This window comes from Taudactylus pleione, unplaced genomic scaffold, assembly GCF_031769625.1.
Source record: "Taudactylus pleione unplaced genomic scaffold, aTauple2 ptg000352l, whole genome shotgun sequence".
Lineage (NCBI taxonomy): Eukaryota > Metazoa > Chordata > Amphibia > Anura > Myobatrachidae > Taudactylus > Taudactylus pleione.
This window is the reverse complement of record NW_028284753.1, coordinates 5774042-5786721: the sequence shown is the minus strand read 5'-3', so window position 1 is coordinate 5786721 and position 12680 is coordinate 5774042. Positions and strand designations below refer to the sequence as shown.

Genomic DNA, 12680 nt, shown 5'->3' with positions numbered 1-12680 from the left:
AAACAACCTGGCAAAAGATACCAGCCGCAGAGACGCCTGGCGGTGGCTTATCCGTTCGCGGATAATTATTTTGCTAAGTGGGAATCCCCTCCACAGGTGGATTCTCACGTGACCCGTCTTGTCCGTAGTGCCACATTGCCGATGCCATCCATGTCCTCCCTTAAGGATGCTACGGACCGCAAGGTAGAAATTTGCCTGAAGTCCGCTTATTCCCTTGCAGGGGGGGCAGCACGGCCGGCTATGGCCATTTGCTGGGTTGCCAGAGCGATGGAGCGCTGGGCGGATTCATTAGAGGCTTCTTTTGAATCCGACTGTCCGGCCGAACAGGCGGAGTTGATTGGCAATCTCCGTGATTCGGCCACCTACATCAACGAGGCGGCTCTAGACATTAGTACTCTGGTGTCTAGAATTTCTTCAGCAGCGGTAGCTGCTCGTCGCACCTTGTGGCTGCGATCCTGGAAGGCGGACGCAGATTCCAAGAAAGGTCTGGAAGCGTTGCCGTTTACCGGAGAAGTTCTCTTCGGTCCGGATCTGGATAAGATTGTGGCCACGCTGGCGGCAGCCAAATCTGCTTGTCTCCCGTCGGCCGCTGCTCCTTCTGGTTCTGGACCATCGTCCTTTCGGTCATCTAGGGCCCAGGGCAGGCCCAAACCACAGTCGTTTCCTCGACAGGCTGGCCCTAAGAAATCGGTCAAGCCCCGGAAGCAGGCATGGAGTACCAGACGTCCGGCCCCCAAGCCAGATGACAAGCCTGCGGCCTGACGGTCCGGGCCTCCCTTTGGGGGATCCCAGGGTGGGAGGCCGCCTGCTACAGTTCGCCCAGTGTTGGTCGACCACTACGACAGACACTTGGGTTCTGGAGGTGGTTTCCCACGGATACGCCCTCTCCTTCCGGCACAGACCCCCGGCTCGCTTCTTCACCACGGGTCTACCATCAGACCGGAACAAGGCTACGGAGCTGCGGAAGGTATTGCACACTATGCTCCAGGCTGGAGTTATAGTGCCTGTTCCATTCTCCCAGAGGGGCCAGGGTTTCTATTCAAATCTATTTTTATTACAGAAACCCAATGGGTCATATCGTCCGATTCTCAACCTCAAAGCACTCAACAAGTCTTTGCAGGTCCCGAAGTTTCGGATGGAGACCCTACGGTCCATCATTCTGGCGCTGGAACCTGGGGACTACTTGGTGTCATTGGACATACAGGACGCTTACCTGCATGTCCCTATTCTTTTGCGCCATCAACAGTTCCTCAGGTTTGCAATCCGCAGCGACCACTTCCAGTTTCGGGCGTTACCTTTTGGCCTGGCAACAACACCACGTGTTTTCACCAAGGTGATGGCGGTCATGGCGGCTTCTCTGCGGCTGCAGGGAGTCCGCATGTTGCCGTATTTGGACGACCTGTTATTGGTGGCAGGATCTCCAGAGCTCCTGTTACGCCACTTGGACCTGACCATTGCACTGCTGCAACGGCACGGCTGGCTAATCAACTGGCAGAAGTCCACTCTAATCCCGTCTCGGAGGATTCTGCATCTTGGAGCCTTATTGGACTCGGGACAGCAAAGGATCTTCGTGACGGAGGACAAGATCTCTGCTTTACAGTCAAGGGTGCGCAGTTGCCTGCACAGCCGCCGGGTGTCCTTACACTCGGCGATGAGGTTACTGGGCTCCATGGTGTCGGTGTTCGACATGGTGGAATACGCCCAGTTTCACTCCAGACCTCTGCAGCACCTGATCCTGTCCAAGTGGAACGGGCTGCCTCAGTCTCTGAAGTCCCAGACGATTGTGCTCACCCCGGAGGTTCGCCTGTCCCTTGCATGGTAGTTACAGACGACCCACCTCAACAAGGGACGTCCGTTCTGGGTTCCAAATTGGGTCCTGTTGACAACGGACGCCAGTCTTCGGGGCTGGGGAGCAGTTTCGGGTCCACACTTGTTCCAGGGCAGGTGGACGCCGACAGAAGCGGAGCTTCCAATAAATATCTTGGAACTCCGTGTCTTCAATGCTCTCCAGCAGGCACAGCGGTTTCTCCAGGGTCGCCCGGTGCAGGTCCAGTCGGACAACGCTACCACTGTGGCCTACATAAACAGGCAAGGAGGAACTCGCAGTCGGGCGGCTCTCGTAGTGGTCTCTCGGATCCTGGTTTGGGCGGAGCGCAATCTTCCGGCCATATCAGCGGTCTTCATCCCGGGAGTGCTAAATTGGGAGGCGGACTTTCTAAGTCGCCAGGACGTTCTTCCGGGGGAATGGTCCCTGCACCCGGACGTTTTTCAACTACTGGTGGACAGGTGGGGTCTTCCAGAAATCGACCTCATGGCGTCCCGGCACAACAACAAGTTGCCGGTGTACGGGTCTCGCACAAGAGACGAAGGGGCGTCTCTGGTGGATGCTCTGTCCGTCCGGTGGACGTTCCGGTTCGCATACCTGTTCCCTCCGGTCTCCCTTCTTCCACGGGTAATCCGGAAATTCAAACAGGAAGGAGGGACGCTCCTGTTGATAGCTCCCGCGTGGCCCAGACGGCACTGGTTCTCAGACCTTCGGGGTCTGTCCGTGGACAGTCCTCTGCGGTTGCCGCTACGACCGGACCTTCTGTCTCAGGGTCCTTGCCTTCACCCGGACCTGACTCGGCTGTCTTTGACGGCGTGGCTGTTGAGACGGCCATGCTGAGGTCCCGGGGGTTTTCCAGCTCTGTGGTGCGTACCATGTTACGAGCTCGGAAACCGTCTTCCGCGAGGATATACCATCGCGTGTGGCATACGTTCTTCCAGTGGTGTCGACTGAGAGGTTATGCACCGCGGGAGTTTCATCTGTCTCGGATTCTCGCCTTCCTGCAAGCGGGACTAGATCATGGGCTTCGCCTTGCTTCTTTGAAGGTACAGGTTTCGGCCCTATCTGTCTGTTTTCACCGTAGGATTGCTACAATCCCGGATGTGCGCACCTTTATGCAGGGTGTTCTCCGCATTCAGCCGCCCTTTGTTCCACCTGTGGCGCCTTGGGATTTGGCTGTGGTCCTGAGGGCTCTCCAAGGACCGCCGTTTGAACCACTGGGCTCAGTGGATCTTAAATGGCTAACAGCTAAGACTGTTTTCCTTCTGGCCATTGCTTCGGCCAGACGTGTTTCTGAGTTAGGGGCTCTTTCTTGTAGACCCCCTTTCTTGGTTTTTCATGGGAACAGGGCAGTGCTCCGCACTCGGCCCGAGTTTCTTCCCAAAGTTGTTTCCCAGTTTCATGTTAACGAGGAAATAGTTGTTCCGGCCTTTAACTCACCGGGTCTTTCCCTGGGTGAGGCCTCTTTGGATGTTGTGCGGGCCTTAAGGACTTATGTTGACCGCACTTCTTCGTTTAGGAAGTCGGACGCTTTGTTTGTCCTCTATGGCTTCCGTAAAAAGGGTTGGCCTGCTTCAAAGCAAACTTTGGCAGCCTGGATCCGTATGGCTATTTCTGAAGCTTATCTTCATGAAGGCCTACCGGTCCCTCCTTCTCTGAAGGCTCATTCCACTAGGTCTGTGGGTCCTTCGTGGGCAGCTCGACGTGGTGCCTCGGCAGTTCAGATCTGCAAGGCTGCTACGTGGTCCTCTGTCCATACCTTCGTGAGGTATTACAGGTTTGACACCTTCGCCTCTCAGGATGCTTCCTTCGGGCGGCGGATTCTCCTTTCTGCACAGGAGCGTCCCCACCCTTAAAGGATACTGCTTTGGGACATCCCCAAGGTATCCTGTGGATACCCTATGGACCCTGAAGTAGAAAATATGAGATATGGTAAGAACTTACCCTTGTTATCTCTATTTCTACGAAGTCCATAGGGTTCCACAGGACTCCCGCCCTGTCGCACCTGTGCTGCAGATGGGCTTTGCTCTGGTCACCGGTTTTCAGTCTCCCTCTGGTGAGAATGTGATTCTTGTATGTGTCCAGATCTTTTTTCTCTCTCTTCCTTCTCCTCCTCCTGCCTATGGCTTGATAACTAACTGAGGTGCCTTGGCTCGGGGGCGGGGTATAGGAGGGGGACCCTAGTGCATCCTGGGAGGCTGAAAAGCTTAACTCTATGGTGCCCAGCGACTGACGTCACACCTATACCCCAAGGTATCCTGTGGAACCCTATGGACTTCGTAGAAATAGAGATAACAAGGGTAAGTTCTTACCATATCTCATATTATGCTCTACTGGGGCAGGGACTGAAGCAGCTGAACTGGGATGTTTCATAAGGACATGAAAGTGGCAAAGTTTTGGATGTGTCAATTCAATTAAATGGTTCTGCTTAATACATAACACGCACAGTGCTCATCTTCATGAACTGAACAAGTTTCCATATATTAAATTTAAATGTAAAGGTCTAAGAAACTTTCTATTATATGTAGTAATGTTCATACCCGTGTTTGTCTGGGCTTCCTCCCACAATTTAAAAACATACTGGAAGGTTAAATGCTTTCAACAAAAAAAAGGGTTGGTTACGGGAATGCCGGCGGTCAGAATCCTGACAGGCGGCATCTTGACGGGGTTAGGATATCGACACCTATCAGTAAGTATCCTACACCTTACACTCAGTCCCCACACCCTAAACCTAACCTCCGCCCCTAGTGCCTAAACCTAACCCTCCTTTCCTCCAGTGGGGATGTAGTCTGCAAGCCAACGGTCTACATGCCGACCACCGGCTTCCAGACTCTCTGGTCCCAGCGTGGTACTAATGACAGGCGTCGAAAACTCGACACCTGCCATTAACCACATTAACCATACGCCGGAAGACCGACACCCAGCATACCGAGCGAAGGTAAGCTGGGCGTGGACAGCCATGCGCGCAGGGGGGGTAGGTTTAGGGACCCTGGGGGGACTTAGGGTTAGGCACCCCCCCGGGAGGGTTAGGTTTAGGCTAGGGGAAGGGGGGGGGTTAGGGTTAGGCACTTCCCCGGGGGATTTAGGTTTAGGCCCTTAGAGGGGGGATTAGGGTTAGGCACTTAGAGGGGGGGTTAGGCACCCCTACGGGGGAGGGTTAGGTGGTAGAATTAGGTTAGCGATACTTACCTTAGGGACGATTGGGATCTTCACACTTGCCGGGCTGCCGCTGTCGGGATTTAAACCGCAGGCTATGCGGACGGTGGTAATACCTACCACACCCCTCCAGTGCCTAACCTAAACCTTACACTCAGTCCCCACACCCTAAACCTAACCTCCGCCCCTAGTGCCTAAATCTAAGCCTCCCTTCCTCCAGTGTCTAACCCTCCCCCTAATTCCACTACTTACTGTCGGGATGCCGGCGCCGAGATTCTGACTGGTGTCGGGATTCCAATGCCGGCATCCTGAGCGTTGGCGTCCCGACAGTCTGGATAATAACTACATCCCCCCCAAAAGATAACCCTGTGTGTACTTGTACGTGTGGTAGGGAATATAGATTGTAATCTCCACTCAGGCACGTACTGACTTGAATGGGCTAAATATTCTCTGTAAAGTGCTGTGGAATATGTGTGAACTATATAAATAACTGGTAATAAATATTCAACATTAAACTGCACCACCAACTAGTCATGGCATATTTGCTATACATTTTTTTTTATTATAATTACATAGTTGATGCATCAGCTACATAACAATCACATATTAGCTGAACTTCATATAAATATACTAGTGTTATTATATTGGCAGCTACACCTGTATAGTTACTCCTATGTGCACCTCTTGCCACGTGGCGAGATGTTTTCTGGACAGCTATTAAATAATCATGAGCATTGAGTGTGACCATCCCATTTAGAGGCAGCAGCATGGTCATTGTGATCTAAAGAAGCTTTTTCTGAGAACGCAGTATCATCAAATTCTAGGAAGACTGCCAGTTTATAGTATATATATTTTGCTTATAACATAGTTGAATTGCTGTCACTCACTGCATTAAACGCTTTCAGACACAAATATCCCACTGGGTCATTTTATTATTGTGATTCTACAAGATTCAAACACTGCTACAGAATGCTCACGAGTGTTTTCTTGTCAGTATAGTCTGTATTAAAAGTACTACATGACACAACTATTGATAGTAGATACATTTTTAATTCCTGCAGTAGAGAGGCAATTTAATTTCCAAATAGAACACTTTTAAGTCTTTGTATGTTTTTAAATTGGTCATAACTAATGTTAGTATTCATTTACCAAATTATTATTGTACTATAGGTAGTACAACGCCATCTAATAGAGATTGAACCTTAACTTAAAAATAAGTAATATAAGCGACTAGGTAGATCTTTATATAGCCTAGTTTGTTTGGTTTTTTTTCTTATAAATAACTTTTTTCTTTTTCCAGCTGTTAAGTTCTGAACTGGCAAATGCCAGGGATGAAGAGAAGAAGACAGCGAATGATATTCTGCACGCTGAGAATGTGCGCGCTGGGAGAGACAAGTACAAGACTCTTCGCCAGATCCGTCAAGGCAACACCAAACAACGTATAGATGAATTTGAGTCCATGTAAAACCTGCATATTCTTGTCTGTCTCTCACATTGATCTCCTTCCTTTCCATGGCTCAGCTGGAACTACTGTTACCACTATGATGAGGCAGGGCGTGACGCAGTACAATCCGAGGCTTTCAGTATTACAAATCTTCTTGTGCGGGATCCTCCCACACTTGGATGTGCCAGAGACACCACAGAAAGCTCTAGTTTTCTCCAGCAGTTTTGAAGATTTAAAAATGTTGCCCAACAATGTCTCTTCCTAACAAGCTTCTGCCATAATAACAATGGAGCTTTATGTGCCTAATATATTTTCAATTTATAAAGATCAACTTTTAAATATGCTGTTTATTTCTTGCACTGGTTCAATGGAACTGTACAGTCCCAACACTGTAGTGTATGCGATGACTTGGTATTGTCTGGACATTCCGTTGGTTTTCTACCTTAAATGTCATATTTGAATTATTAGAGCAAGTCTGTCATTTGTGGCGTGTGACACAGACTAGGAGAACAAAGCATATTGCAGCAATTCTGGAATCATTTTTTTTATTTATTTTGGCGACCAAACACTGGTCTATTAAGAGTTTACTTCGAACAACTCATTTAAATGTTTAGAAGGGGAAATGTTTTATGTACCTAATTACCAAATCGTGCCTCAGTTGTGTGTAATATACATTGCACATCAGACCCATACTCGCCTTAAGCTACACACCCTTCATTTGCCAAGATGTAAAGTCCGTCTTTGCTTTCTTGTCTGTAATTCCCAGTAATCCTGGGACATTTAGGTTTCCTCTAAATATGTACATTCTTCACTGCTGGAAAGTATTTATTTGATCATCATTTTTGGCCTTGTTGGTTACAGTTCCATGCTGGCATTTCCTTTCCTCCCTTTACCAGTATTATATAGTAAGTATTTTTTTCTAGCTATACACAGTTTAGTAAGTAGTAGAGAGAAGGCGGCAAACTGCCTTTGGGAAGAAAAACAACTGTATACTGTATTATAAAAGATTATTTTGAAACTGGTGTAATGCTCAAAAGCTTTCAGTATTAAGGGCATATTTCTGGTATTGTTATTTGACACATATATGGTCATTAACCCCGTCATTCATGGCTGTATGGGGACTTTCCCAGACAAAAGTGTTAATATTTTTTTTTCCTAAACTATAGTCTATTGCTGTAAATTATATTGATGGGGGTTGTAACAGCACATAGGAACATTTTTTTTTATTATTTCCTTTCTAACAAGCAGATTCCCTATTAAAAAATTCTGTTTATAATTAGTTTGGGTTTCCTCTTTGTTGTGATCTGAACTTGTTCTGTTCTTCCAGTGCCAATAAAATATAGATAATTTGAATCTTTTATGACTTGTTTGTTTGTTTTCTATTTAAGTCTTCCAATGGTTCCTCCAATTTTTTTTGAGTGCGAGTACATATTTTAGTTGTGGGTGTTTTGTGGGCACAATTTATACATGGTTTGCATAATATATATGTGAGTTTATGGGTCTGAATATCCTAGTGTTTGTGTGTATGTGACATTGCAAGTGCATGTGCTTTTCACCTGCATAGCCGCGACCATCATTTCATCTAGTACACCTTTCCCCCTGCACACACAATCCTCTGGTAAATGGGTAATGCCTTGTTCACAAACATTACTGACCACATATTAAAGTTAAAACTTAATTTAAATAAGTGAGTTTTTACAAAATATACCTTCCATATATACGTAACAAAATGACAGGCATTGAAGAATGGAAAGAACAAAACAACATAAAGCGCCCACTGACCAGGACAGAGTCAAATGCTGGAAAACCATACCCAAGGAATTTAGGGCTATAACAATAGGCAACTTCTGACTAGTGTACGATTGTGTTTTATATTATTACTGTTGTGTATTATTAAAAGTATTTTATGCAGGCTTTTATAGTTCCTTTTCACAGCTATTAGGTCTTATGTATTAAGACATATACAGTATATCATTTTTTTATTGGAGTGAGTGGCGCATTTCCACTATATAGTGTGACTAGGCAATGACGGTCCAGTGGAGTATCTGGTAATCCATGCTTGGTCAACCTTCACCTCCCCAACTAGAAACTGCAACTTATAGCACACATGCAGTGGACTGGATGTACTAATGGGAATATGCGGTCAAAAGTCCGAAAACAAGGTTTGACCGCATTTAGTATGTTTCCATATGCACAAAATTCTGGAAAGCGTCGTTCCCTGAGAGGGTTCCAATATGATGCCTCCCAGGGTCCCCCACGTCTCGCACATGCGCTGGCCAATGTGCATTCATGCGCCGCAGAACTCCCAGGTGATAAACCTGGTAGTCCTTTGATCGCAAAGGACAGCTCTTTTTGCTGTTGCGGTTGTAAACGCAATTGTATGTGCATACCAATGTTATTAGCGCCAGTATTCATGCAGTAAGTAGCGGGATGTATCGCATCCAAAATACGATGCTTGATACATCCCCCCCAGAATGTTCATATGTAGTCATCAAACTCCAGTAGACATCTCTGGGCTACCTTGTAATTAATTCCTAAAGTAGCAGTCCAAAAACATTAGCTAGGTACACACTGTCTGATTTTTTTTTGAATCGGGCGATTTTTCGGCGAATCAAAAGCCCCAATATCTGTGCTGCACATTTTACAATTCTTTTTTTATTTAAGTTACCGATTTTCCGCCACACTCCTCTGATTTTGTATATGTCCTCCCACAAGGAGGATGACTTAGTGATGGGAAAACGTAGGGAATATGGGCAAATTATCGAGAATGCACACACACTCCACGATGTCGGGAGATCAAGGCCGTGATTTTCTGTCTTTGCCGACCGATCGCATAATCGAAGGAATGCGTTTCTGGACATTTTTAATGCTTTTATCGATAAAACGGTCATGCCAACACAGTGTACAAATATATCAGGCCGATCATGCGATTATTTTAAAATCAGCCCATTAGTAGTGTATATTGTGTACTTAGCTTTAGGTTCATCGGCTTCTGACGGCAATGTACCTGTCTTTGTAGGGTATCGGAATTTAGGGCCTCATTTATCAATGAGTAATATTCTTGTTACCAATCTTAAATGGTGCTCCAACCAATCGGCTCCTAACTGTCATGTGTTTGAAAAAAATACAGGAGATGATTGGTTGGAGCACCATTTAAGATTATTAAGAAGTGATAACAAGAATATCACTCATTAATAAATGAGGCCCATAGACATAAAGCTACAATGGTCAGGGACTGATGTGAGTTTTTGAATATTCTATGCAAAGTGCTGTATTATATCTATACAAATCCTGTATATTATAAAATAAAGCTTGATATCACTTTTCTACATTGGGATGTGACCTTAGTAGTAGTACTTAATCTTACTGGTTTCAATGTTTGTTTGTTTGTTTTTTATTATAAATCCTCCACCACTCGTGGTTTTCATAAACCAGTCTGCCAGCCATCTCTGGAAAAGTACTGAGTCTCTTTCTTCCTCTCCTGCCTACCAGAATAACAAGTCAGGGTTTTCTGCTCTTACAAATCAGTGTTCATTGCTTCAAATATGCATAGTTCAGGTCAGAAGTATAATCCATGAACTTCCCTTCTCCAGGGACGCCAGTTCATTTTGATATATGCATACTTATCCAGTAAATTAGGAGCAGCACCAAATATGTGATAATGATACTGTGTTTACTATGGTCTAGTATCCCTGTTCTACAGAGGAGGGCAATATACGGGTTGAGTCTCCGATATCCAAAATGCTTGGGACCAGGGGTATTTTGGATAACGGAATATTCCGTATTTTGGAATATTTGCATATCATAATGAAATATCTTGGAAATGGGACCCAAATATACACACAGAATGCATTTGTGTTATATACACCTTATACACACAGCTTGCAGGTAATTTTATGCAATATTTTCAATAATTTTGTGGCTCAAACAAAGTTTGTGTACATACATAAAATTCTGTTATGTTTCATATACACCTTATACACACAGCCTGAAGGTAATTTTATACAATATTTTTAATAATTTGTGCCTTAGACAAAGTTTGTGTACATTGAACCATCAAAAATCAAAGGTTTCATTATCTCAGTCAAGTAAAAAAAAAATCTGTATTTTGGAATATTCCGTATTTCGGAATATTTAGATATGGGAGACTCTACCTGTATTTATCTTCTCTACCAGTCATGGAGGGTCTGAAATATTTGAGAATCATATTTATATCTATTGTTTATATTGTGCCATACTTTCACTTATATGTTACCAAAGTAAGTTATTAATCTCCATTTTCTTTGCTGTCTTTGGGGAAGAATATGAAATAATTAGTGATGGTGTGGCTTAGCAGCCAAAATGAATGACCACATCTTGGTAATGTTTTTACAATGCCCTGTAGCTGTTCCCCCTGTCCCCCCCATTAATGCCTCATTTAGTCACTTGACCCTCTCATCACTGTTTGAAGAATATACCACCATTCCAGGCCTGGCAATACTGCAGGTCGGTCCTGTTGCCTTGCTGGGCCGAATTCCTGCCATTAAGCCAAACATTTTTCTGAACGGAGCATGCACCTGCTTACACCTGCAGTCAATTAGATCCATGCAGTCTTATCTTGGGACACTAATCTCACTCAGTTGACTGTGGTGCCTGTTCTCTGATTAATAAACATAGAGAGCACTTGATCCATGAGTCATAGGCCAAGTGTTCTGTGAGGCACCTGGTCCCCAGTGTGCCAGTGCATTGCAACGCAGTTGCAGGGGTGTGCATAAATTATCCATTGCGTGGTCATAAGCAGCCATAGCACTGATAGTGTGCTTGGCTGTTAGCAAATTCTGAGTAGGGTCAGTGCTTGAGCAAATGGGTCCGATGTTACAGGTTTGTTTTGCCATGTTCACCTAGTGTATGGATGTGAGTGAGGGGAAGTGGGAGTCCTTATGTCAGGATGCAATCGCAATGTGAATGCAAACATTTACATAGCGCTGCTGCGTGCTTATAAGCAAAATTGCGATGTGTAGTGAATCAGGCCCATAGTCCTCTAAATGTACTCCCAGATAGTTTCTATAAGGCTTCACCTGTGCCTTGTACCTAATCGAAGACTTAAGGGTATATTTACTAAAGTGCAGGTTTTTAGAAGTGGAGTTGTTGCTCATAGCAACCAATCAGATTCTACTCAAATATAAACGGCATGCTTTTCTCAAAAATCTTAACCAAGACTAGGAAGAACTCCATGCTCACTCCTTGAAAACGGTTAAAATAAACATTTAACCTCAATAAAAACTGTTATTGTGAATTCTAAGGGAGCAAAACTGACTAATCTATTGGACAAAACCAATAATTTAGCAGCATATTATGTCTGCCTTTATAACGATCCCAATACTTTCAACATACACCAGTCATTGTTAGTTTTTTATGGGACCCTTTCTGAGCTAGATCCTGAGATCGGAACATGCATATCATGGATGGGCATAACGGTGGTCATCAAAATGATGATTCTCCATAAGCTATTAGATTTGTTTAGAACCATCCCTAAGATGATCTCACAGCCAATAAACGCTTCTCCCATAGGTTTCAATGGTGGGAATGACAACTAATAACCCACTCCCACCATTGAAACCTATGGGGGAAGTGTTTTTTGGCTTCAAGCCAGGTGCTTGCCTCTCTCACCCAATGAATGCTCTCCACATAATTCCTCTGGAAGGAAATCGCTTGAGATGCTGCATTTGGGAGTACTGTCCTTCGAAGGCAGAACTGTGTCCATGGGGACCAGGGTTTTGCATTTTTTGGTTTTGCCTACATGGAACGAAGAGGACATGGCCAAGGGGTAGATAAGAAGTATGTAATTTTAATTTTTTTTTACAGTGATTGGGGATGGTAATTGGATAAGTGGACAGAATGGCTACAGGGAGTGAAGGTAAGTATTTATTGTGTATGTATGGGAGTGTGTTTATGTCCAATAAACAAATACATTCGGTGTGTGTCCTGTCTTGTTTTTTTTTTTTTTTTTTAATCTTTTACAGGAGTACTACAGGTACCAGCGGGCCCTTAATGTCCCACATGCTGCTACTTGTGGTTCTCCAAGTACCAGCACGCGGGGGAGACTTGCTGGGACCTGTAGTTCCCCTGTAATAGACAATATTATTTAACTTTTGACACAAATGGACTATGAACGCTGCACCCAGGGGAGCCGGGATAGCCCCAGCCTACAGAGCTGGCATTGGGTGCCTTGGAGAGGGGGGACCCCTTTATTGGGGGGGGGGGTGTCTTCACTTC

The 12680-nt window shown here is 45.2% G+C and overlaps 1 protein-coding gene across 1 annotated transcript in view; it reads left to right on the top strand.

Moving 5' to 3' along the window:
* The window catches only part of MSN (moesin), a 176694-nt gene extending 168911 nt beyond the window's left edge, over positions 1 to 7783 (top strand). The window contains exon 13 of the mRNA XM_088444252.1: positions 6282 to 7783. Within this exon, the coding sequence (XP_088300378.1) occupies positions 6282 to 6446 (165 nt within the window). The 3' untranslated portion in view covers positions 6447 to 7783. The remainder of the gene's footprint in view (positions 1 to 6281) is intronic.
* The last annotated feature ends 4897 nt before the right edge of the window (positions 7784 to 12680 follow it).